The sequence below is a fragment of the Macaca thibetana genome, chromosome 20 (assembly GCF_024542745.1).
Source record: "Macaca thibetana thibetana isolate TM-01 chromosome 20, ASM2454274v1, whole genome shotgun sequence".
In the NCBI taxonomy this organism is placed as follows: domain Eukaryota; kingdom Metazoa; phylum Chordata; class Mammalia; order Primates; family Cercopithecidae; genus Macaca; species Macaca thibetana.
Window position 1 is genome coordinate 34,581,626 of NC_065597.1, and position 25,606 is coordinate 34,607,231.

The window sequence follows — 25,606 nt, forward strand, 5'->3', positions numbered from 1 at the left end:
TCAGAGAGCAGCTGAGAAAAACCTATTCATTTTCTGGGGCTGCCATAACAAAGTTCCACAAACAGGGAGGCAGAAATGTATTGTCTCAGTTACTGAAATCAAGGTGTTGGCAGGGTTGCTTTCTTCTGGGGCTCTGAGGGAGAGTCTGTCCCATGTCCCCCTCCTGGCTTCTGGTGGTGACCGGCAAGCCTTGGTGTGCCTTGGCTTACAAATGCATCACTCTCATCTCTGCCTCTGTCTTCACATGGCGGTCTACCCCTGTGGCCTCTGTGTCCACATTTCTCTTATAAGGACACCGGTCATTGGATTAGAGATGCCCCCAATCCAGTATAACCCCCCCTAATTTGAGCATGTCTGCAAACACTGTTTTCTTTTCTTTCTTTCTTTTTTTTTTTTTGAGACGGAGTTTCGCTCTTGTCGCCCAGGCTGGAGTGCAGTGGCACGATCTCGGCTCACTGCAACCTCTGTCTCCTGGGTTGAAGCAATTCTGCCTCAGCCTCTCAAGTAGCTGGGATTACAGGTGCGTGCCACCATGCCTGGCTAATTTTTTGTATTTTTGGTAGAGGCGGGGTTTCACCATGTTGGCCAGGCTGGTCTTGAACTCCTGACCTCAGGTGATCCGCCTGCGTCAACCTCCCAAAGTGCTGAGATTACAGGCGTGAGCCACTGTGCCAGGCCTTGTTTTGTTTTGTTTTGTTTTTGAGACAGAGTCCCGCTCCGTCCCCCAGGCTGGAGTGCAGTGGTGTGATCTCAGTTCACTGCAACTTCCGCCTCCTGGGTTCAAGCGATTCTCCTGCCTCAGCCTCCTGAGTAGCTGGGACTACAGACACCCGCCACCATGCCCAGCTAATTTTTTTTTTTTTTTTTTTTTTTTTTTTTGAGACGGAGTCTTGCTCTGTCGCCCAGGCTGGAGTGCAGTGGCTGGATCTCAGCTCACTGCAAGCTCCGCTTCCCGGGTTTATGCCATTCTCCTGCCTCAGCCTCCCGAGTAGCTGGGACTACAGGCGCCCGCCACCTCGCCTGGCTAGTTTTTTTTTTTTTTGTATTTTTAGTAGAGACGGGGTTTCACCATGTTAGCCAGGATGGGCCCAGCTAATTTTTGTATTTTTACTAGAATTGGGTTACTCCATATTGGCCAAGCTGGTTTCGAACTCCTGTCCTTAACTGATCCACGCACCTCAGGCTCCCAAAGTGCAGGGATTACAGGTTTGAGCCACCGCGCCTGGCCAGACCCTGTTTTCAAATAAGGCCACATTCCCAGGTACTAGGGGTTAGAACTTGAACATATTTTGGGGAACACATTGCAAATCACAACAAGAGATGAGGAAAAACTTCCCTCAGAGTCATTGAAGGGCACGCGCCCTGCAGGAACCTGGCCTGTCTGGCTGTCAGTGTTGGCAGCTTCTGGGGACACTGTAATAACAGGGTTTCGCTGGAACGAGGAGTGCCTCTTGGTCGGGCATTTGTGATGAATCTTCTCTCTGATCCTGCAGGTGGTTTTCACAAAAACATCTCTTCGTTACCCCGTTGTTTGGAAATTCTTTGAAGATGCAAAGGTCCTTTTTGACACTGTAGTCTTCATATAGGAAAAAAAGTTCCTAATCCAAATTCTTCAGGTTTTCAGAAAAGCAAAAAAAAGGCCCTGTGCCCTTGAGATTTCCAGACAGTTCCCTTTGTTTATCTGCAGGACCTGTCTGGGGAGGCATGTCAGGGACCTCAGAGAGCTAGGAAGGAGGGGAGGATGTGGTTTGCCTGTGTGTGTAGGAGAGAGACACTTAGATGTTGGTGTGGACACCTCGGGAGAAACTCGGGGACAGCTGAACACGTAAGCAAGAGAGACCTACAGGGCCCAGGGGTGAAGGCATAGAGTTCTGTTCCCAGATACTCACATGGCACCCTCCCTGCCCCTCCGTCACCTCCCTGGGTTTTTGCCTATCATCACCTTGCCAGTGAGATCTTTCTTGGCCCCTTATCCAGAATTGCAACCATGACCCCGTTGCTACCCCCATTCCCCTTCTCCATAGACATTGGTTAAATGTATGAACCCAGAGAGATGCCCACAGTGAGGCCTGTGTTGGGTGCCCTGTCCTGAGCAGGGTCTCTCTGGGGGGACTGGGCTGGGGGCTCAGGGACCAGGAGAAACCAGTCTGTCTGGTTCAAATACAGGAACGAACCTTCCTTGTTCTAGGGCAGAAACCGAGGCGGCTCCCCAGGCACAGAGCCAGGCAGCACAGCCAGAAGAACGCCAGCAATTCCCACTGCTTATCCTCCAGCTTCATCTGGACGCTGCGTTCGCTGATCTGGAAACCAGGGGTGGGGCTGGAGCACAGGGCAGGGCAGGGACGGGGGGAGCCTGGGTGCCCAGCCCAGCCTGGCTCTTGGAGCCAGCTGAAGTGTCCTCACTTTTTACACTTCACTAAATAACTCATAGTAGCACAGGTTCCAAGGACGCACAGATCTGGGTTCCCACCCTTCCCTATCCTTTAAAAATTTTTATTTATTTTTTGAGATAGGGTCTCTGTCACCCAGGCTGGAGTGCAGTGGTGTGATCATGGCTCACTGCAGCCTTGACTTCCCGGGCTCCATTGATCCTCCCACGTATCTAGGACCATAGGCACATGCCACTATGCCCAGCTACATGTTGTATTTTTGGTAGATATGGGGTTTTCCCATGTTGCCCAGGCTGGTCTCGAACTCCTGAGCTCAAGTGATCCACCCACCTCAGCCTCCCAAAGTGCTGGGATTCCAGGTGTGAGCCACTGCACCCGGCCTCCTGCCCTGTCCTTTACCCACAGTCACCATAGGCACATTGCCTCCTGAGATTCCCTTTGGAAGATGGGGATAACAAACAGAACATTTGAGGAGGGTCTGGTGATGGAGGAATCAATGAGACGTGTCTGGCACAGAGTGGGAGGGCAGTGAGGGGCTGTTGTGGTCTAGGCTGTGAGTCATGGGACAGGTGATTGATAGGCGTATGACAGTGGAAACCTGAATTGGTCTTTTCTTGATTTTTGGTCCATTGCATTTTCTGACTTTTCTTTAGTTAGTTGGAAGCAGGCAACACAGTGGCAGCAGAGGCCCATAAAGAATTGGCTTTCAATGAAAAAATAATTGTTTATCCAGGACACGCCCAGTTCTCACCTGGAGAAGGGACAGAGGCGTGCTGCCTGAAGTGTTTGTTCTCCTTCAGAACACTGGCCTCCTCCCCGGCTCTGGGGGTTCGTGGCCTCTCCAGGTGTGGCTGTTGTGAGACATCTTGCCCTGGGTCCACACTCGTAAGGGCTCTGCCCCCAGCTTGGTGTGTGACAGCGGTGTGCGGCTCCGCCCTGGCTTCCTCACCTGCCTACCCTTACCTGGCCTGCTTGTGGCGGTGAAAGGAGGGTGCTGACGGGCAACAGAGGCTGGCAGGGTGCTGTGTGTCGGGGGGATGGGTCCCTGGAGCTTCACCCCAGGGTGGGGAGGAGCAGTTGCTGAGCCCTGGAGAGAGGGACACTTTCCCTGGGCCCCTTTGGGCTGAGCCCCTTACTTGGGTTGGGGGGCGGGGCAAGGCCAGGGGCAATTCACAGATGGACACTTGCTTCTTCTTATTTTGTTATTTTAATTTTAATTTTACTTAATTTTAATTTTATTTTAGTTTATTTTGAGGGTCTTGCTGTTGCTCAGGCTGGAGTACAGTGGCACAGTCTTGGCTCACTGTAGCCTCAACCTCCCAGGTTCAAGCAGTCCTCCCCCCTCAGCCTCCTGAGTAGCCGAGACCACAGGCACACCACCACCACACCCGGCTAATTTTTAAATTATTTGGTAGAGATGGGCTCCCTGTATATTGCCCAGGATGGGGTCTTGAACACCTGGGCTCTAGCAGTCCTCCCACCTTGGCCTCCCCAAATGCTGGGATTACAGGCATGAGCCACCACACCCAGCCCCCGCTTCCTCTTTTTTTTTTTTTTTTTTTTTTTGAGATGGAGTCTCGCTTGACGCCCAGGCTGGAGTGCTGGAGTGCAGTGGTGCGATCTCGGCTCACTGCAAGCTCCGCTTCCCGGGTTCACGCCATTCTCCTGGTTCAGCCTCCTGAGTAGCTGGGACTACAGGCGCCCACCACCACGCCCGGCTAATTTTTTGTATTTTTAGTAGAGACGGGGTTTCACCATGTTAGCCAGGGTGGTCTCGATCTCCTGACCTCGTGATCCGCCTGTCTCGGCCTCCCAAAGTGCTGGGATTACAGGCGTGAGCCACTGCGCCCGGCCATCCCGCTTCCTCTTTTAATACACAGCACGTGTGCAGGGCAGGGTTCTGATCTCTGTCACGGATGAAGAAATAGGATTGTTAGCTCCTAAGCACGTTGTGTTTTTAGCGTATATTATGTGTCGGGCACTGTTGGGCACTGAAGATATAGCAATGAACAAAACCCAGAGTCTTCCTCGGAGAGCAGGGAAGGTGCTTGGTCAGCGTCACACAGCCACACAGCTTTTGACTTCCAAGCTCCAGACCCCACCTGCCACTTCCCCAGTGGGCCACACCCTTCCCGAGCCAGACCCTTGGGGGATGGGGAGGAGGTGGAGGAAGGAGGGTTGTGAGGGCTGAGGGCTCCCTGGGCCAGCTCAGCTACAGGCCCCCCAGTCTGGTCCCTGGCTTCTGTAGGGATCCACACAGGAGCTTCCCTTCTGGTCCTCAGCGAGGGTGCTTTTGGGTGGGGTGCCTGGCAGGCACCCCAGCTCTGGCTGTGCTCTGGGCCCGGGGCCCTCAGGTGCTCTAGGGGCTGGCGGCAGCCCTCAGCTGCTGGAAGCAGCCACGACTTTCTGTCTCCAAAGCCTAGCAGCCAGAGGAGGGACCTGCTCCGGAACCGCTTCTCTGATCCCACTGACTTGTCCTTGGGCTGGTGGCAAGGTCACTACGCAGCCTTGGTGCCATGTACCTGGGTGCTGACTAGGGGAAAAAGAGGGCGCTTCTGTGTGTCTTGATTGGCAATGGAGCCTTTCTCCAAAGCTAGACCCTTGTGTCCTCTCTGTGGCCAGGGATTCCAGAGAGTGCCCTCATGGAGAAGTGGGGGCGGGTAGGAGGGACTGGGGAGGCCCAGGATGGCCACATCCGAGGTGCCTCCAGGAGCTCCCTGGGCCCTGCCTCTGCAGGCCCTTTGCTGGCCCACACCCGAGACAGTCTGCATGGTGAGTCGACAAACCTGCCTACAGAGAATTTTCTGTGGCTGAGGACTGGGCCTGTGCAGTCTACCTTGGACTTGTGGAACAATGAAAAAAAAAACACTTCTGTTGCAGTCATTTATGTGCATGAACTTGTGGGTCCTCACAGTAGCTCTACGAGGTAGGAATGATCATTATACTCATTTGATAAGCAAGGGTGATTATACACTTGCCCAAGGCCACACAACTGGTAAGGAGAGCCGGGATCGAAGCCAGGCAGCTGGGCTCCAGAGTCCATGCTGTTAGCCACTACCCATGCTCTGCTGGGATGGTCGGGCCCATCCTGCCACTTGGGAACGGCATGACAAGTAGGCCCCTTGGCTTCCTGGAGGCCCAGTTTCACCTGTGAGATGGCAACACCAGTACAGAAGGGCATCTGGGAGAGCCAGAGACGTGGGGTGTCAGGCAGAGGCCCTGGTGATGTTCTCTGCTGGGCCCAGCTGGGAGGGAGGACACAGGGCTGTTGTCTTCCCGCCTCTGGGACTGTGGTGACTTGAACTTTCTTTCAGCAGCTTTTACTGAGCCCCTGGCAGGGCCTAGGTCCTGTGCTGGGTGTGGGGATGCAGCTGTGAGACAGCCACGGCCGTGCCCTCGTGGAGCTCGCAGTCTGGGGCAGGGAACGATTATGACCCTGGATGGCGGGTGCCTGGGGGGCCCTGTGAGCGCTGACGAGGGCTCTGGGATGCAGGCTGGAGGTGTGGGGGTGTCCTGGAGCACCTGACATCTCAGCTGAGACCTGGAAGAGGAGTGTGAGTACAGGTCAGGGCCCCAGTACAGTGGTGTACCGCATGAGCCAAATCAGCATTCCTTTTTTAAATTTTTTCTGTTTTTTGAGATAATTTCACTCTGTCTCTGAGGTTGGCTTGTGGTGGCATGATCATGGCTCACTGCAGCTTCTAACTCCTGGGCCCATGTGATCCTCTGCTTCAGCCTCCTGAGTAGTTGGGAGCACAGGTACACACCACCATACCTGGCTAACTATTATTTATTTATTTATTTATTTATTTGAGATGGATTTTCGCTTTTGTCACCCAGGCTGGAGTGCAGTGGCGTGATCTCAGCTCACTGCAACCTCTGCCTCCCAGGTTCAAGCAATTCTCCTGTCTCAGCCTCCCAAATAGCTGGGATAACAGGCACACGCCACCACGCCCGGCTCATTTTTGTATTTTTAGTAGAGACAGGCTTTCACCATGTTGGCCAGGCTGGTCTCAAACTCCTGACCTCAGGTGATCCGGCCACCTCAGCCTCCCAAAATGCTGGGATTACAGGTATGAGCCACTGCACCCGGCCTTAATTTTTCTGTAGAGATGGGGACTTGTTTTGTTGCCCAGGCTGGTCTTGAACTCCTGGCCTCCAGCGATTATCACACCTTGGGCTCCCAAAGTGCTGACATTACAGGCATGAGCCACTGTGCCTGGCCAATATTTCTTAGCTAGATGAGAAATGAAACCGCATCTCTGGCCGACCCTGCCCTGTCTGACCCTCCTAGGTGCTGGGGCTGCTGGTGTGGGCGCTGATTGCGGACACCCCGTACCACCTGTACCCGGCCTATGGCTGGGTGATGTTCGTCGCTGTCTTCCTCTGGCTGGTGACAATCATCCTCTTCATTCTCTACCTGTTTCAGCTGCACATGAAGTTGTACATGGTGCCCTGGCCACTGGTGGTGAGTCTGGGTGGGGGTACCGGAAGTGGCTATGACAGGACCACTGTGACTTTCCCTAAAAGAAGTGGCAGGGTATGGGGGGTCTCCTGACATCCTCACTGACCTAAGCTGGTCTGCAGAGCCAGGGGTGGAGGTAAGGACTGATGGTTCAGGGGTCCAGTTGTTCTATTTTTCCTTTAAAACAGTGTCTCACTATGTACAGACTGGAGTGCAGTGGCTCGATAATGACTCACTGCAGTCTTGAAGCCCTGAACTCGGGTGATCCTCCCATGTCACCCTCCCCAGTAGCTAGGACTACAGGCACGTGCCACCATGCCCTGCTCATTTTTTTTTTTTTTTTTTTTTTTTTGTAGAGGAGGGGGTCTCACTATATTGCCCAGGCTGGTCTTGAACTCCTGGGCTCAAGCAGGTCTCCCACTTTGGCCTCCCAAAGTTCTGGGAGTACAGGAGTGAGCCACCACGCCCAGCCTAGGTGTACGGTTTTTTGGGGAACTATGAGCCAGGAAGGACACAGGCTTGACTTTGTCCCAGGAGGAGAGTAGAAGTGAGGGGCTGTTGAGTGGATTTGCAAGAGGCCATTTGGAATCTTAAAAGTATTTTTCCCGGCTGGGTGTGGTGGCTCACACCTGTAATCCTAGTACTTTAGGAGGCTGAGGCGGGTGGATCACCTGAGGTCAGGAGTTTAAGACCAGCCTGACCAATATGGTGAAACCCCATCTCTACAAAAAATACAAAAATTAGCCAGCTGTGGTGGTGCACACCTCTAGTCCCAGCTACTCGGGAGGCTGAGACAGGAGAATTGCTTGAACCTGGGAGGCAGAGGTTGCAGTGAGCTGAGATTGTGCCTGGGTGACAGAGCAAGACTCCACCTCCAAAAAAAAAAAAAAAATTTTTTTTTCCTTCTCTGGGTGGTCAGAATTTGTGCCTGTGTTGTGTGGGTTTGTGAGATTCTAGCAGGCCCAGGCAGGCAGCCCTGTGGCTGGAGGCTGGGGGCAAGCTGTCAGAAGTTGCCTAGGCCAGGGCCTCAAGTGTGCAGGACAAGCTCGGGCACCCGGCTGCTTGCAGGTGAGGCTCTGAGGCCTGGGAGAGGCTGGTCTCCCCAGGTTTGCCCCAGGACAGTCTTCCCAGGACACAGGGCTGAGAGCGGACATGGGAAGTACCCTGGCCAGACACACAGAAAGCTGCTGGTTTTTTTTTTTCCTCTGACCCGGAAAACCCCTGCAGCTGGGGTCTGAGGCTTTCAGTGAGAAGAGAGGCGAGAAAGGCACATGATTGTAAGACAAGCAAGGCTGGGACTAGGCAGCATTGTTTGGAATTCAATGACTTTTTAAACCGAGGAAACGTGAGTCATCCTCAAGACAGAATGGGTTTGTTAGATCTTGACATCCCTGGCAGAAACAGGCAGCGTTTGCAGGGGTCGCTGGGCTTGCAGGGAAGATTTTGGGGCAAGGAGGCGGCACCCTGATTTCCGGGCTCAGGGTCCACCCCTCCCTCATGTCCCAGGAGCCTCTAACAGAGAAATCTCTGGAGATAAAAGCCTGTGTGTCTCTTAGGTGCAGATCTGGGGCTCCAGCCGTGGCTGTTAATGGAAGGAGGCTCCCTTCTGCCACAATGGCAGGGCATTGCTTCTTATGCTTCTGGACCCTCAACGAATGGGGCAGAGAGGGCTTAACTGCATCTAGAGAAGGCTGAATTCGCATGGCCAACTTGGGATTTTCTGGCATGGGGGCTACAGACCCCTACAGGATCCAGGCAAGATGTGTGAGTGAATTGGGTCAGGAGGGACCCTGGAGAAGCCAGCATCCATCTGCCCATCGTAAGCTGCCTATACTCACTTCATCTGTTGCTAGTGGGAGTGCAAACCCCTTGGCGCAGAATCTTTTGATATCTTAAGATTTCTTTTTTTTTTTTAGACAGAGTCTCCCTCACTCTGTCGCTCAGGCTGGAGTACAGTGGCGTAATCTTAGCTCACTGCAACCGCTGCCTCCTGGGTTCAAGTGATTCTCCCGCCTCAGCCTCCTGTGTTGCTGGGATTACAGGCTTTCACCACCACTCTTGGCTAATTTTTGTGTTTTTATTGGAGACGAGGTTTCACCATGTTGGCCAGGCTGGTCTCTTAACTCCTGACCTCAAGTGATCTGCCTGCCTTCGGCCTCCCAAAGTGCTGGGATTACGGGCATGAGGCACTGCACCTGGCCAAGATTTATTTATTTATTTATTTATTTATTTATTTATTTTTTATTTTTTATTTTTTTGAGACGGAATCTCGCTCTGTCGTCCAGGCTGGAGTGCAGTGGCCGGATCTCGGCTCACTGCAAGCTCTGCCTCCCGGGTTTACGCCATTCTCCTGCCTCAGCCTCCCGAGTAGCTGGGACTACAGGCGCCCGCCATCTCGCCCGGCTAGTTTTTTGTATTTTTTTAGTAGAGACGGGGTTTCACTGTGTTAGCCAGGATGGTCTCGATCTCCTGACCTCGTGATCCGCCCGTCTCGGCCTCCCTAAGTGCTGGGATTACAGGCTTGAGCCAAAGATTTTTTTTAATATGAAATTTTTACATGAAGTTTTCAGGTTTTCATGAAATCTAATTTTATAATGTTGGTAATTTTTAAAAGATATATTGGACAAACCGAATGAATGTTTGAGGGCCATGCGTTTGAAGACTGTAAGTGGGCTCCTGGGGCCAAGCGTTTGAGATGAGGGATTGGGGCCTGGTTGTCAGCAGAGGGCCCCTTCCTGCCAGTCTGGTTCTGTATCCAGCTGGGAATATCTGGTCCTCCTGGTCCTGACCCTGGCATTTGCTTAGAGCCTCGAGCTTAGGATGTGGCCAAAAGGGAGACAAAGATTCTTCCCCGCTGGAGGCAGAGAGGGATGTGAGGCCCAGCCCCAGGACTGGCCACAGAGCCAAACCTTGCAGTGGTACCAGGGATAGCCTGGGCTTGGTCCTGGGCCACACTTGGAGGAGTGGCCTGTGTTTCTTTAGCTGGTACAAAGAGATGGGTCATGGACTGGCCTCTTTCTGTGAGGAATGGGTTTGGCACTGCCCCTACCCCATCACTGTCATTCCCCTCCCCCAGCCTCAGGTGTGTTCATGCTCCCTGCTCAGCAGGCCTCCTGGGGACCAGGGCTTGATGGGCTGACCCCTGGAAACCACGGCCTCTTGAGGCCCTGTTGGTGGGAAAAACCCAGGTGTTTGCGTCCCCTTCCAGTGGCTACTCAAGGGGTGTGCCAGTGGGAACAAAGACGCCCCAACTGTTAGTCTCCTTGTGTGTCTTTTTTTTGAGACAGGATCTCACTCTGTCGCTCAGGCTGGAGCGCAGTGGTGTGATCATGGCTCACTGCAGCCTCCAAATCCTGGCACCAGGTGACCCTCCCATCTCAGCCTCCCAAGTAGCTGGGATCACACGCATGCGCCACCATGCCTGGCTAACTTTTTTATTTTTTGTAGAGACGGGGCCTACCTATGTTCCCCAGGCTGGTCTCTAACTCCTGGGCTCAGCCCCCCAAAGTGCTGGAATGACAGGTATGATTCCACCATGCCCAGCCTCTCTTTGTGTCTTAAGCCTTTTCTCTCCCCACTCCCTACCCCCATGTCCTGCAGTTAATGATCTTTAACATCAGCGCCACTGTTCTCTACATCACCGCCTTCATCGCCTGCTCTGCAGCAGTTGACCTGACATCCCTGAGGGGCACCCGGCCGTATAACCAGCGTGCGGCTGCCTCGGTGAGTCTGCTTCCCAGGCTCCCTCGGTGGTCTGCAGGGTCTCGGCCCCAGGACTCACGCTGCTTGCTTGGTCTGAGGCCAGGCACCTGCCACCTCCTGAGGAGTTGTCACCTGAATGCTCAGTGGGTCTCAGAGGGGAGCCGGGCTGCCTCCAGGCTTCCATAATTAACAGTGGGGAGTGGTGTGTGGTGGGCAATGGAAGTTTTGGGTTAACTATTTTTTTTTTTTTGAGATGGAGTCTCGCTCTGTTGCCCAGGCTGGAGTGCAGTGACGCAATCTTGGCTCATTGCAACCTCTGCCTCTTGGGTTTCAGTGATTCTCCTGACTCAGCCTCCCAAGTAGCTGGGACTACAGGTGTGTGCTGCCACACCAGCTATTTTTTTTTTTTTTGAGATGGAGATGGAGTCTCACGCCCGGCTTATTTTTGTATTTGTAGTAGAGATGGGGTTTCACCATGTTGGCCAGGCTGGTCTTTCGAACTCCTGACCTCAGGTGATCCACTCGCCTCGGCCTCTTAAAGTGCTGGGATTACAGGTGTGAGCTACCACACCCCGCCTGGGTTAACTATGGAACCTTGTTGTAAATCAACTGTGCCACACTCACTTAGGGTCATGTGCCCCCTTGGAGAATGTGAAAAACTGGATGCTCTCCCACTGACAAGTGCACGTGCAGAAACCTTGTGGTTTAAACCATTCTGGGAGATTCATAGGCTCTCCCGTGAAACCCAGACTCCAGGCCCACGTCAGGTGGCCAGTGAAGTGGCTGCAGTCCCCTCCACGCCTGTCACCCTTCACACCACCAGGCCCTGCACACCATCTCCTCCCAGGATCCTGTGACACCCACAGTGAGGGAGAGGAAGGGACTACCAGTCCTTTTTGACAGACAGGAGGCTCCCGCTCAGAGAGGTTGGACTCCGGGCCTGGAGCCACGGCCAAGCCCAGGGGAGGGCAGGGCCTCGATGGGCACTCATTTGGTTCCTTACTCTTCCTGATGAGGGCAGTTTTGAAATCAGCAAATTCAGTGATGGAGACAGAGACGGGGAGCTTCTGAATGTGGCTGCAGGTGTTAGTATAGAGGCGTGAACTGGTTCTAGAAAAATTCCTAGGCTGGCCTTTGAATGTTGTCTTTTTAGAACTAAATCCTTGCTAGATGTCCCCTCTGTCACTCTTATCTTGTCCTTCATTGTCCTTATCACAATCTGATAGGCCCCGCCTGTGGTTCTTAGCTGTTTCCCATGCTTAGAAGGTAATGTTGGCATCCCAGGACCCTGGTGCTCATCAGCTCCATGATAAACAGCTGTGAAATGCATCTGGCTGAGTGTGAGATGGTGCAGCTGCCAAAACCCCTCCTGCCTGGCCTGAGATCTGGTTGGAGCTTGTGTCACTGTTACCCTCTTGGTCCTTACACCCTTCTCGCCTCTCTTTCAGTTCTTTGCATGTTTGGTGATGATCGCCTATGGAGTGAGTGCCTTCTTCAGCTACCAGGCCTGGCGAGGAGTAGGCAGCAATGCAGCCACCAGTCAAATGGCTGGCGGCTATGCCTAAACCACCTGTGCCACGGCCCTCTCTGGGGCTGAAGCCGCCGCTGGGTCACAGAGCAGGGTCACCCTGCAAGCCCGAAGCTGGGGAGCCCTGCGCGGAGTCAACCTGACAGCGACTGCACTTGCTCCTCTCTGCCCATCAGACACAAGCTCTCACAGTGCTAAGGAAGCAGGCCCAGGCTGGCAGGCATCTGGGCTTGCAGGAGGCCAACCGCTGAGACCTCCTCTCCATCCCCCTTATTCAGTGGAAGGTGACGGGGGATCTGAGGCTGTGTCTCTGCCTTGTCTTTAGAGGACTTCAGCGTCCAAGACTGGGGCCTACCCTTCTCACCAGCACTAAATGCACTAACAAGGACTCCTGACCTGCAGCCCCAGACTCGCCGTAGTATAAGCCTAACAAGCAACATGTAGCACCTTAGTCTTCGTTCCAGGAGAGCTGAGCAAGCTCGTGAAACCATTCTCCTTCCTTTAAACACCGTTCCAACCAACCTCTCCCTGGAGCCAACCTGTAAAAAGTGGGTTATGATTGTTGACCGCATGGTCTTCCCTCCCTGCATTTTAGACATACCAGTTACTGAAAACAAATCAGTTTTAAGTGACTTCTCAATGCTGAAAAGCCTGTCCAGGTTTCCTTCACTTTCCCAAGCCTCTCTCTGTAATACTCCCTTTGGGCGAAGCTAACCTCAGTGCTGACTGCCTCCCTGACCCTGCTGACTAGGCACATGGGACACGAAGGAGGGAGGGAAGTGAGGCCTTGCCTGGCAAGTTGTCATGTAGTTGGTGGTGACTGTTTTATTTTTTTTTTAATAAAAAGATAAGAGAAGTTATTTGGACAAGATGTTGGGGAATCACTTTTGCAGGTGCTTGTAACCTCCAGGAGACCTCAGCTTGACTGTAGAAGATGCCTGCTGTAGGGCAGTTCATGTTCCGGAGTCGTTCAGCACCACCTGCCAACTCTTTGACCAGAGAAAAGCTGCTTATACTTCCTGCTTGCTGGGTCTAGAACAGTCCTGGTTTATGCTGTTTGTGCTGGCATAAGTAGAATAGCACGGCCTTTTATTCTCACAAGTGATTCAATTTGACAATAACTTAGTCACCCTTGCTTTGAGCAGGTTAGGTGAGCTTACTAAATGAAAGATTTCAATAATATCACCTACCTTGAAGGTCTGTGAAGCTTGGAGGTCATATAATCAAGGTGGCTGGCCATGCTGCCTGCTCAGAGCTGGTAGAGACAGCAGAGGAAAGCAACCGAGTACTCCTGAGCTTATTTTTCTAAGACCACAGAGCAACGTTCTCTGAACAGTAAGGTAAAAGCATTTCTAGGCACCCTCTGTACCCTTTTTATTTGTTCTTTTATTTTTATTTTTTGGAGATGGAGTCTCACTCTAGCACCCAGGCTGGAGTGCAATGGCACAATCTTGGCTCACTGCAACCTCCCCCTCCTGGGTTCAAGAGATTCTCCCACCTCAGCCTCCCAAGTAGCCGCAATTACAGGTGTGCACCACCACGGCTGGCTAATTTTTGTATTTTTAGTAGAGACAGGGTTTCACCATGTTGGCCAGGCTGGTCTCTAACTCCTGACCTCAGGTGATCTCCCCGCCTCGGCTTGTCAAAGTGCTGGGATTATAGGCATGAGCCACGGCCCCCAGCCTCTGGTCCCTTTTTAAAAGTTGAGAATTAAAATGTAACTAAGTTCAAACAGTTGCAGATGAGCTACTCTGTTACTCAGGGATGGGGGATTAAATCCAGTACCTATGTCCCAGTCCACCTGGGACAAGCCCAGTTTGTGGTGGTGTTGTCCTGGTATAATTTTTTTTTTTTTTTTGGAGATGGAGTCTTGCTCTGTCACCCAGACTGGAGTGCAGTGGCATGATCTCAGCTCAATGCAACCTCTACGTCCTGGGTTCAAGCGATTCTTCTGCCTCAGCATCCCGAGTAGCTGAGACTACAGGTGAGCGCCACCACACCCAGCTGATTTTTTGCATTTTTAGTAGAGATGGGGTTTCACCATGTTAGCCAGGATGGTCTCAATCTCCTGACCTCATGATCCACCCGCCTTAGCCTACCAAAGTGCTGGAATTAAAGACATGAGCCACCGCGCCTGGCCATTTTTTTTTTAAGAGATAGGGTCTTGCTCTGTTGCCCAGGTTGGAGTACAGTGCCACAACCACAGCTCACTGCAGCCTTGACTGCCCAGGCTTAAGCAATCCTCCCACCTCAACCTCCTCAGTAGCTTGGACTACAGGTGCATGCCACCATGCCCAGCTAATTTTTTTTTTTTTTTTTTTTTTGAGACGGAGTCTCGCTTTGACACCCAGGCTGGAGGGCAGTGGTGTGATCTTGGCTCACTGCAAGCTCTGCCTCCCGGGTTCAAGCGATTCTCCTGCCTCAGCCTCCCAAATAGCTGGGACTACAGGCGCGTGCCACCACACTCGGCTAATTTTTTGTGTTTTTAGTAGAGATGGGTTTCACCGTGTTAGCCAGGATGGTCTCAATCTCCTGACCTCGTGATCCGCCTGCCTCGGCCTCCCGAAGTGCTGGGATTACAGGTGTGAGCCACCGCACCTGGCTGATTTTTTTTTGGTAGACACTGGGTCTCGCTATTATTGCTCAGGCTTGTCGTAAAACTCCCAGCTTCAAGTGATCCTCCTGCCTCAGCCTCCCAAAGTGCTGAGATTATAGGTGTGAGCCACCACACCTGGCCCTGGTATAAATATTAATAGCATCACTTTTTACTCTCAAGTCTCTCCGAGTTTGAATAATAAATTAGTCCTTCCAGGAGTAAGTTATAAGAGTTTGGTTTTAAGGAAGGACAATACACTTAAATGCAAAACAACATCGCAGGCAAGTTGGAGAGCTCACCCCTCTTATGTTTCCGACATGAATCAAAAAGCCTGTTTCGGGGGAACATTAAAGGCGCTCAGTCAATGCTAAGGCTCAGCAGTTCACGTGACTATTGCTCCTCATTGGGGAGGAGTCCTAAGCAAGAGGACTGGGGCTTCCTCACCCCAGGCCAGGTGGGAGCCCCATCAAAGGTGGCACCTGACATCACAGTGTAAGTGTCTGTGGATGGAGAGACAGGCTGCTAGTTTATTTTAAAATAAATCAGAATGTCTACTTATAATATTAAGTGACAACAGACTTGCCTCCTTTTTACTGAGTAGAAAGGGTGAAAAACCAGCCAGGCATGGTGGCTCACACCTGTGATCCCAGCACTTTGGGAGGCGGGTGGATTACCTGAGGTCAGGAGTTCAAGACCAGCCTGACCAACATGGTGAAACCCTGTCTCTACTAAAAATACAAAAATTAGCTGGGCATGGTGGTGGACACCTATAATCCCGGCTGCTTGGGAGGCTGAGGCAGCAGAATCACTGGAACTCAGGAGGCGAGGGTTGCAGTGAGCAGAGATTGCACCATTGCACTCCAGCCTGGGCAACAAAAACAAAACTCCATCCCCCCCCCAAAAAAGACAAAAAAAAAAAGACAGGGTGAAAAACCAATTTGCCTTTATCGTCATTTTTTCATCATTTAATCTCTGGACTTGTCCACTGGCTTTTTCTCAAGCAGGCAGGCTGGTCCACAGGTCTTAGCAAGTGCCCCCAACATGCCTGGGCTGAGGTGGACAGTCCCATTTATAGACAAAGCAAGGGAAAAAGCAAGCCCAGGAGAGGTGGTATTTTGAAAAGCTGGCTCTGAGAGTGATTTTAAGGGGCCAAAGGGGGCTGGTGCGAGTGCAGTGGTGTTTATAACTAATAGATCACAACCAGTGGCAGGCAGATTTCTTTGTTCCTTCTCTACTCCCACTGCTTCACTTGACTAGCCCCCCCCCCCCCGCCAAAAAAAAAAGACCAAAGCAATAATAACCTGATGGCAGTAGCTACGTTAAAGAAAGAGTATGACTCATTGAGAATGGTGGTTCTTGCAAAACACCTCAAATTTTACTCATGGTACAAAAGTATTTAATAAGTGACACATCAGTACAGAAAAACAGAGCTTATGTAAAGCTTATAGCTTGTCCTTTAAAACCAGAATGGCCAAGTGAAAAGTCAGTACAGATTCTTTTTACTATTAAAAAAATCAAAGGGACACACTGGGAATTGAACTACTATGCTTTTTCTTCATTCTAGAGATGACATATATGTTTTCTGGTAAGTAATCTACCACACATTGCACTGAACCAAAGCATACAAACAGCCAGTAAAGCTGTGCCCTACCTGCTACTCATGCTGGGCTGGACAGTGGAACATCATCTTAGTAAGAGATATTTTGACAGGAAGAAACTGCAGAGTCCCTACCTAACCCAGAGAACCTTACAAACTTGTTTACACAGAAAGGATTTTCAGCAAACATGCAAACATACTAACATGCTATAAGAATGTTTTAGCCTATTTCTAGCACACAGCATACATTCATAGGTGCCCAGTAAAATAGGAACGAATGCCAATGTAGAAAGCGTTTTTGCTTTCACAGTACTAACACCTAAAAAGCACACAGCATATAATACTTTGATCTTTAAGTGGATAATCATGGAAGTTCCAAGATCACATCCACTAGGTTAGCCTGAGTATTCATCTATAAAAATATTTTTTTTTCCAAAAATAATGCTAAAAAGAGATATCTAGAAACAGTGGGACTACATCAGGACCAGAAGACAGTGACCCAAGGACTGCAAATGTTAAGACTAGGAGTAGCTTTTCACATGGAGCTTTTATGTACAGGATATCTTCTTTCTTTTGATTCCTACAGCCAAGACAAGATGTGATCACAGGAGATTCCGAAATCTCAAGCTGGGCTTGAGTAACACCCTAGATAAACATCAGGAACCCCACTGCAGCTGAAGTACTGAAACTGTGGCCCATGTGAAAAAGAGGTGCGAGTGCACAAAGATTCATGCAGAGGCTGCTGGAACAGAGGGTGGTGGCGGTGGGTTAGTCCACACTTACACACCAGCAGGTATGCTGGGGAAGGAGCCCCCAGGGGGAGTGCTTGACATGGGCTCGCTCCAGAGGCGTCTGACCCAGAAGCTCCTGAGAGAGGTGTCTACTTGAGGAGGGGAGGAGTACTATGGTTAATGAATACAAGAAGGTGTTTCAGGAGCAATAGGTCCAGGAGGGTTAGGTCTTTTTGGTTTTGACCTATCAATACTTAACATAAATGAGTTACATAACAGAGTCAGTCTTTCCAAGATGTGTTCTGCCATCATGAGCTGGGCCTATGGGGCTGGTGACATCCAGAATGATCCCATTCATTGGCTGGAGGTAGGACCTAGTGCCGCAGATTGTTCTGGGAAGCTGACACAGAAGATGATTTGCACAACGAAGTCACCACTAAGCCACTGCTTAAGTCCAGTCCTCGGCCTTCTTTTTCCTATATGAGAAAACAACCAAAAGGAAGGGCCAGAAAGAGCCCTGGCTTGGAATCTTGCCTCTGACATGGCGAAGGCAGAGCTGAAGGTGGGAACGTGGACCTCCACAGTACATAGGAAGGGAACACAGGTTATTGGTTATTCTGCATTTCTGCTCAATACTGACCTGCCCTAGTCTTAATTTTTTATTATTATTATTTTTAAAGAGGTAGGGTCTTGCTCTGTCACCCAGGCTGGAGTATAGTGGCTTGATCATAGCTAACTGCTGCCTGGAATTCCTGGGCTCAAATGGTCCTGCTGCCTCAGCCTCCTGAGTAGCTAGGACTACAGGTGTGCACCACTACAGCTGGCTAACTTTTTTATTTTTATTTTTGTAGAGATAGGGTCTTGGTATGTCACTTAGGCTGGTCTTGAACTCCTGGGCTTGAGTGATTCTCCTGCCTTGGCCTCCCAAAGTGCTGGAACTGTAAGTATGAGCCACTGTGTCCAGCCTGGCCCTGGTCATTCTTAAAGTACACTCTTAAAATGTACCTCCCTTCACTGGAAAACATTTTTCTTTCTTTTTTTTTTTTTTTTAGATGGGGGTCTTGCTATGTTGCCCAGGCTGAAGTGCAGTGGCTATTCACAGGCATCAGTGCTGTGCAACACAGCCCCAAACTCCTAGGCTCAAGTGATTCTCCTGCCTCAGCCTTCCAAGTAGCTGGGACTACAGGCATGCACCACCATACCCAACACCATTTCTTTCTCTTTTCTTTTTTTTTGACACAGGGTCCGACTCTGTCACCCAGGCTGGATTGCAGTGGGGCAATCACAGCTCACGGCAGTCTCAACCTTCTGGGCTCAAGCGGTCCTCCCACCCAGCCCCCCAGGTAGCTGACTGAGACTACAGGTGCACACCAGCATACCAAGCTAATTTTTGTATTTTTCATAGAGACAGGGTTTTGCCATATTGCCTTGGCTGGTCTCAAACTCCTGAGCTCAAGCCATCTGCCTGCCTCGGCTTCCCAAAGTGCTGGGATTATAGGTGTGAGTTACCATACCCAGTCTCCTATTTTTCTTATAAAGAGCTTGCATTGTAAGAAAAGCAAGGCAGGGCCAGGTGCGGTGGCTCACACCTGTAATCCCAACACTTTGGGAGGCCGAGGTGGACCATGCTTCAGGAGTTTGAGACCAGCCTGGCCAACCTGGTGAAACCCTATCTCTACTAAAAATACAAAAATTAGCTGGGCATGGTGGCAGGTGCCTGTAGTACAAGCTACTCAGGAGGCTGAGGCAGGAGAATCGCTTGAAACGGGGAGGCAGAATTTCCAGTGAGCCAAGATCGTGCCACTGCACTCCAGCCTGGGTGACAAGAGCAAAACTCTGTCTCAAAGAAAAAAAGGAAAGGCAAAGCAGAATGAGACCTGAGACCTGCTTTTTGGGTTTTGTCCTTCTGATTAGGAACTCTAAGATGGTACCTGGGGCTTCTTTCATGAAAACATGAGAAGGTCCCAGCCACAGTAGAATAGCAGCTCACTCTTCTGATGCCTCATCAGCTGCTGGACTGATACTGGCCAGTTTGAAGGGAGAATGATGGGGGAAGCGTGGGAGGTTTGTGTTCGGTATTTCTACCTGGAACTTTCTAAGTGGCTCAAAGTGGCTAAATAAATAGGCAGTAGTAACTTACTGCTCTGTAGTCCAAAAACATTTCTTTAAAAGCCAGAAAATCTGTGAAAGTGAGCAGCATGTCGAATATGTCACCAGCCACTTCATCCTTATGGTGCCTGCAAATGGAACAGACGGCTGTTTTGTGAATGAATGATGAGACAGTCCTCAAGATTGCTTTTGTTTTTCTTTCCCTCACCCCAGCCCCACCCCCTGCATTTTTTTTTTTTTTTTTTTTAAGAGACTAGTTCTTGCTCTGTCACCCAGGCAGGAGTACAGGGGTGCAATTATAGCTCACTGTAGCCTTGAACTCCTGGGCTCAAGGGATCCTCCAGTCTCAGCCTCCTGAGTAGCTAGGCCGACAGGTATGCAACACCACACCTAACTAATTTATTTTTTGTAGAGTTGGGGCCTCACTATGTTGCCCAGGCTGGTCTTGAACTCCTGGGCTCAAGTGAACCTCCTCCCTTGGCCTCCCAAAGCACTGAGAATACAAGTGTGAGCCACTGCCTGGTCTTTTCAAGATTTCATTAAAAGGTTTGAGGGCTTCCTACACAAGACCTAATCACCAAGGGCATGCACAGGAAAACAAACAAAACAAGAGGGTCTTTTGGTCAGCCTAGGGAAGGAAGAAAGTGAGAAAACAAAACACAAAAATCAGTCAAGGTCAACTCACTGTAATGTTGTGGTGAAAGCTGCCATGTTGAACCCAGGAATCCGCTGCAGCAGCTGTTCTTCAATATATTTTTCTACCAAAGAAATCTGCAACAGTGGAGAGGATTTTGGTGAGACCACACTTTGGGAAAACAAGACTTCTTTTCAGAAAGCCTGCCCTCCAGCCCTTCCTAAACATTTCCTGAGGTCTGTGTGCCACAATCTACACTGAGTGCCAAGGATACCAAAGAGGACCAAAACACAGCCCCTGTCCTGGAGAAGGACTCAGCCTGGTGTGGAAGAGAAGCATTAGCTGATAATGATGCTGTAGCAGGGTGAATGCTCTGACACAGGTGGAGACAGTGAGTAGCACAGTGCCCACACCCACAACCCAGTGCAGGATGCGATAAATGGAGGCTTTGCCTCCTGGGTAGAGGGCATCTGTGTAAACAGAACATATGGACATGGAGGCAGTCACAGGTTCCCTCTGGGCAGGTTTGTTTATGTCATGCTTCTGTGTTAAGAAAATAAAGTCTTGGAGGCTGAAATGGATTCTTAGATGACAGAATCCCAGAGGGCTGCAAGAAGCCTCAGGGTAAAGTGTAGAGACCCAAGGGTGACGAACTGAGGTTCCTGGGTTCCAGTCTTGGTTTTTCCACCAAATAGTTAGTGATCTTGGTCTCAGTTTTCACTTTTACTTAATAGTCATGCATATATGACTGGATTATATAGAAGAAAAAAAGAGTATGTGAAAGCAGAAAGGTTTGTCAAAAGCATGCAAATGCAAGGTATGAAAAACTCATGTACTGTGATTGAAAGCAGGACTATGATAAGTCAAACTTCATTTATTATATTTATTATATTATTTTTTTAGATAAAGAGGTCTTACTTTGTTGCCCAGGCTGGTCTCAAACTCCTGAGCGCAAGTGATTCTTCCACCTCAGCCTCCCAAATAGCTGGCACTACAGGTGTGCTACCAAGCCCAGGTCAAACTTTTTTTTTTTGAGACGGAGTCTCGCTCTGTTGCCCAGGCTGGAGTGCAGTGGCCGGATCTCGGCTCACTGCAAGCTCCGCCTCCTGGGTTTACACCATTCTCCTGCCTCAGCCTCCTGAGTAGCTGGGACTACAGGCACCTGCCACCTCGCCCGGCTAGTTTTTTGTATTTTTTAGTAGAGATGGGGTTTCACCGTGTTGGCCAGGATGGTCTTGATCTCCTGACCTCGTGATCTGCCCGTCTCGGCCTCCCAAAGTGCTGGGATTACAGGCTTGAGCCACCACGCCTGGCCTCAAACTTCTTTTAAATACGAAGCTGATGAGCTAATCAAATATTTGCCTGAAAGCCTTTTGGAAAATAGCCCCAAAGGCTGTGCAGAGGAAAATGAACTTAAACCAGATTCTAACGAGGATTCCTGGCAGTGTACTGGTGGCATATTTTAAAAAGCAGCAAATTTCAATGTCTTTTGATTCTAAATTTAAATTTTTAAAACTCTGACCTCCTGGTAGGAGACATAGAAATCTACTTACGTATTCATTAAAAATAGGTGTGTAGGTGAGTTTATTCTCTTCTGTGTCTTCAAACTCCAGGTAGTACTTGTCCATGAAATTTCTCTGTAATAACTGGAACTCGTCATCTGAACCACAATGGGGAAAATTTATTCTTTTTAATGGAGATTACCAACCATTATGATTTATAAGTAGGCAGGATCTATGTCAGCAGTACTACTTTCTCAATGGTCAGTCTCTGGAAGGAAAGCTGATGTTTTAAGAGGGTATTAAATGGGACCCTGATGTTGAAATAGACCAATCCTGTTTTCTTTTTCTTTCTTTTTTTTTTTTCTTTGAGCTGGAGTTTCACTCTTGTTGCCCAGGCTGGAGTGCAATTGTGCAATCTTGGTTCGCTGCAACCTCCACCTCCAGGGGTCAAGAGATTCTACTGCCTTAGCCTCCTGAGTAGCTGGGATTACAGGCGTGTGCCACCTCGCTGGGCTAATTTTGTATTTTTAGTAGACACAGGGTTTCATCATGTTGGCCAGGCTGGTCTCGAACTCCTGACCTCAGGTGAGCTGCCTGCCTCGGCCTCCCAAAGTGCTGGGATTACAGGTGTGAGCCACCGCGCCCAGCCCTGTTTTCTTTTTAAATTGTGGTGAGATATACAATTTTTTTTTTTTTAAATCATTTTAATGTTGAAGCACACAGCTCAGTGGCTTTAAGTATGTTCACATTGTTGTGCAGTGATCATCACCATCCTTCAGTCCATTTTAACCACATCCACACAGGGTGGCTTGGGACCTCCCTCACATTACTTTTCTGAAAAGGAATGGATTGGTTCTCTCTTATTTTGATATAACTTTAGGAGCAATTGTGGAAACATTGTAGTGATTAGAAGTATGGAGTCTGAAAGAGGCTAGCCTGTCTGGATTCGAATCGCATCTCAGCTACTTACTAATTGTGTGACCTTGGGTAAGTTACTTAATTTCTCTAAACCCCATATAAACTTCTCATTTATCTGGAAAATAAGAATGGTTTATAGTAGTTATCATATAGGATTGGAAGTGGAATTTAGATGAGAATTCATATAAATAGATTAGTTCATAGTGAACACTTAATAAATGATAGGGAAGAGGGAATCTTTTTTTTTTTTTTTTTTAATTGAGACAGGGTCTCCCTATGGTGCCTAGGCTGGTCTCGAACTCCTAGACTCAAGCAATCCACCTGCTTTGGCCTCCCAAAGTGTTGGGATTACAGGTGTGAGCCACTGTACCCAGCCCGGAATAAGGAATCTTAACAACTGAATAGATTATTTCTAAAAATAAAAGGAAAGTTTCAGAAAGGACCTAGACCTTGGGATAAATACTGTAGGCTCACAGAAGGCTCATTTTCCCATAGCATATAGGGTATAATAGGCAAGATAACTGAATGGATTCTTTAGTATTCCCCAGAAATCCCCAAATCCACATGGGAAACGAACTTAATGATGAAACATCTATATTAAGGAGTTAAGGGCATGAACCTTTATACCTGAAGGTATAAAACATTGGTCAGTAATTTTCTTTTTTTTTTTTTTTTGAGACGGAGTCTCGCTCTGTCACCCAGGCTGGAGTGCAGTGGCGCTATCTCTGCTCACTGCAAGCTCCACCGCCCGCGTTCACGCCATTCTCCTGCCTCAGCCTCCCCAGCAGCTGGGACTACAGGCACCCGCCACCGGGCCCGGCTAATTTTTGGTATTTTTAGTAGAGACGGGGTTTCACCGTGGTCTCAATCTCCTGACCTTGTGATCCGCCTGCCTTGGCCTCCCCAAGTGCTGGGATTACAGGCGTGAGCCACCATGCCCGGCCTGGTCAGTAATTTTCATACTAAATGGATTAAGCCATACAGCCAACACCACCAAATAACAGTGTTCTTTTCCTAATTCTCATAAAACTTAAAAGTCAACAGAATTTCTCAAATGTAAGTTTTCCCCTCCTACATACTTGTCTTAAACCTCTGGGGACTGTTACTGCTTGTCTGTTACTTAGCAGGTTTCATGGATGCCCAAATACATCCACAAGTAGGAACTCAAAACCTAGGAAAATACAGAACCAGCTGAAGCTTAACACTTTGTTTTCTTTATGGCCATGTGTGCTTGTGGTTATGGTTTTATGTATCTTTTTTTCTTTTTTTGAGACGGAGTCTCGCTCTGTCGCCCACGCTGGAATGCAGTGGCGCGATCTCGGCTTACTGCAAGCTCCACCTCCCAGGTTCACGTTCTCCTGCCTCAGCCTCCTGAGCAGCTGGGACTACAGGGGCCCGCCACCACGCCTGGCTAATTTTTTTGTATTTTTAGTAGAGACGGGGTTTCACCGTGTTAGCCAGAATGGTCTTGATCTCCTGACCTCGTGATCCGTCTGCCTCGGCCTCCCAAAGTCCTGGGATTACAGGCGTGAGCCACCACACCTGGCCTGGTTTTACGTGTTTTGTGGCATGAAAATGTTAAAACTCAAAACTATCTAAAAATGAAATTGCTCTTACCCTACATAAGAAATAGAGTAGATCATTATTTCCTATAGTTTTGTGAAGAACTCCACACTACTGGGGCCCCATTACCTGAGTCAGTCCCTTCCAGGCCTCTGAATCTATGCTTATTAGATGTTTTCAGGAGTACTGGGCCGTTTGTTTCTAAGACAAACTGCAGTAAGCCTTTACTTAAGTATTACATTGTGCTACATTAAAAATTGCAGGCAGCTTGATGTTTTCTTTTTAAAATTAACTCTCCAAATTGATTTCAATGTCCTTAAAGAAGAAGCAAGCAGGTCCTTAAAAACAGTATCTTAAAAGCTTACCCATGATAATGTCCTCTAAATATCCAACCACAGCATCAAATTCTGCATCAGAGGCGGAGGAGCTGAAAAACATGCCTGGATTAGGTGCTATTTCAAATAATGCATTAAAAAAATGTTTTTAGTATGGACGTTTTCAAACATGCACAAGAGAAAAAAAGAGTAGCAAAACGAACTTCCCATCACCCATCTTCAACAATGTAAGAATGACTGTCTAATAAGTCCAAACAGAAGAAAACACACTTGGCACGTTTGTGACATGAACGTTCAATGTCATGACTCCACTTTAATAAAAACTGGTTCTCCAGGCTTTTCGCTATCACCCCATACCTGTCTGCTTGTGAGCATGAACCCGGCACGGGTGAAACACCTGCCAGAGGGGTCATTTGGTCAGGAGTCCGGGAGGCGGGGGCCAGGGAGGCGTGGAGGGGCCTCGGGCGCGGGGCAGGGCCTCGGCAGCTCAACCCCGCCAGGCTTTGCTGACAGCTGAGGTTGGCGGCTGGGGATTGTGATGGAGGTGCTGATCAACGGTGACACCCGCCTCGCACTCCTGTCCTCCGGGGCCTGAAACCTGCGGCCTTAGTACTCTACAAAACGAAGGCCTGGGGCTGGGACGGCGCCTTGGCGGCCCCCACCCTGCCCTGCCCCTAAGGACACCTGTTTTATAGGGTCAGGCCCGGGCAAACGCCCGCTGTCCCCGTCCCCAAGTCACCAGCCCCCTGGCGGAGCTACTCACAAAGACAGCGCAAAGCTCTCTTCTTCTAAGGCGTCCATCGCCGCCGCCCCGAGTAGGCTCCTGCCGCGCCCGCGGCCCAACTCGCATGCAGGGCGCGGCGGCCAGCGGGGTTAAGGCCTCTCAGCCAAGGCCGCGGCCACCTCACTGCCAGGTCGGGTCAGCGCCTGCGCGCCAGGCCCCGCCTTGGATACCCGCAGCGTCCACTCGTCCGCCCGGCCTCTACGCCCCGCCGGGCACTCTGCGCGCGCAGCCGACGCCGCAGGTCCAGGCCTAGGTGACTGCCGCCCCACCTCCTGTCACCATGGCCACTGCAACCCCTTCCGCTGCCTCACGGCGGGCCGGCAGCCAATCACAGGCGCGCGTCACCGATGCCGGGGCGGGGCAAGACAGGGAGAGGAAGTCCCGGAAAGGAATGCGGAGGGATGCTGGGCCTCGCCTAGGCCGCGTTGCTTGGCGACTCAGTCTTAAGTCGCCCCCATTTTACGGATAAAGGAAACGAAGCCACGAACCTGAATTTCCTCGCTCGCAACTCGAGAATAAATCGCCCCTCCCAGAGTGTGGAAAATTAAGTAGTTTAAGGCGCTTTTGAAGAGCGCTTGTAAGTTGCCAAGTCGCTGGAGAGCCAGTCCTTTATCCCTGAACCAGGTGATGCTGACGTCTGATTTCAAGACAATTCCTACCCCTCGTGGAAGGAAAGCGCCATCGCAAGAAGTAGATGCCTTGTAATTTGCATTATAATCTTCGCATTATAAAGCTTACTCGGCAGTAACTGG

The 25,606-nt window shown here is 50.1% G+C and overlaps 4 protein-coding genes across 4 annotated transcripts in view; 1 reads left to right on the plus strand and 3 right to left on the minus strand.

Annotated features, from left to right (window-relative positions):
- PLLP (plasmolipin) overlaps positions 1–12,945 on the plus strand; it is a 194,887-nt gene extending 181,942 nt beyond the window's left edge. Inside the window, exons 3-5 of the mRNA XM_050773115.1 lie at positions 6,685–6,858; positions 10,456–10,578; positions 12,006–12,945. Of these exons, the coding sequence (XP_050629072.1) occupies positions 6,685–6,858; positions 10,456–10,578; positions 12,006–12,122 (414 nt within the window). The 3' untranslated portion in view covers positions 12,123–12,945. The remainder of the gene's footprint in view (positions 1–6,684; positions 6,859–10,455; positions 10,579–12,005) is intronic.
- Positions 1–25,606, minus strand: part of COQ9 (coenzyme Q9) — a 292,337-nt gene that overhangs the window by 178,552 nt on the left and 88,179 nt on the right. The gene's annotated exons all lie outside the window — the stretch shown is intronic.
- Positions 1–25,606, minus strand: part of CX3CL1 (C-X3-C motif chemokine ligand 1) — a 338,913-nt gene that overhangs the window by 108,541 nt on the left and 204,766 nt on the right. The gene's annotated exons all lie outside the window — the stretch shown is intronic.
- Positions 16,022–25,134, minus strand: ARL2BP (ADP ribosylation factor like GTPase 2 binding protein). Its single transcript, XM_050773116.1, has 6 exons — positions 24,834–25,134; positions 24,101–24,162; positions 21,306–21,412; positions 19,804–19,889; positions 19,150–19,246; positions 16,022–17,485 (listed from the first exon to the last, which is right to left on the minus strand). Exons 1-6 carry the CDS (start codon positions 24,869–24,871, stop codon positions 17,384–17,386), a joined length of 492 nt encoding a protein of 163 aa, XP_050629073.1. The 5' UTR covers positions 24,872–25,134; the 3' UTR covers positions 16,022–17,383.

What these genes read in the sequence shown, in the direction of transcription:
- ARL2BP (XM_050773116.1), bottom strand. Translation starts at nt 24,871, where the DNA reads ATGGACGCCTTAGAAGAAGAGAGCTTTGCGCTGTCTTT. An exon ending in CACCTATTTTTAATGAATAC is followed by an intron (nt 19,890 to 21,305) that starts GTAAGTAGATTT and finishes CCACTGTTGCAG; the next exon opens with ATTTCTTTGGTAGAAAAATA. An exon ending in TGTTTTTGGACTACAGAGCA is followed by an intron (nt 17,486 to 19,149) that starts GTAAGTTACTAC and finishes TTTCTCATATAG; the next exon opens with GAAAAAGAAGGCCGAGGACT.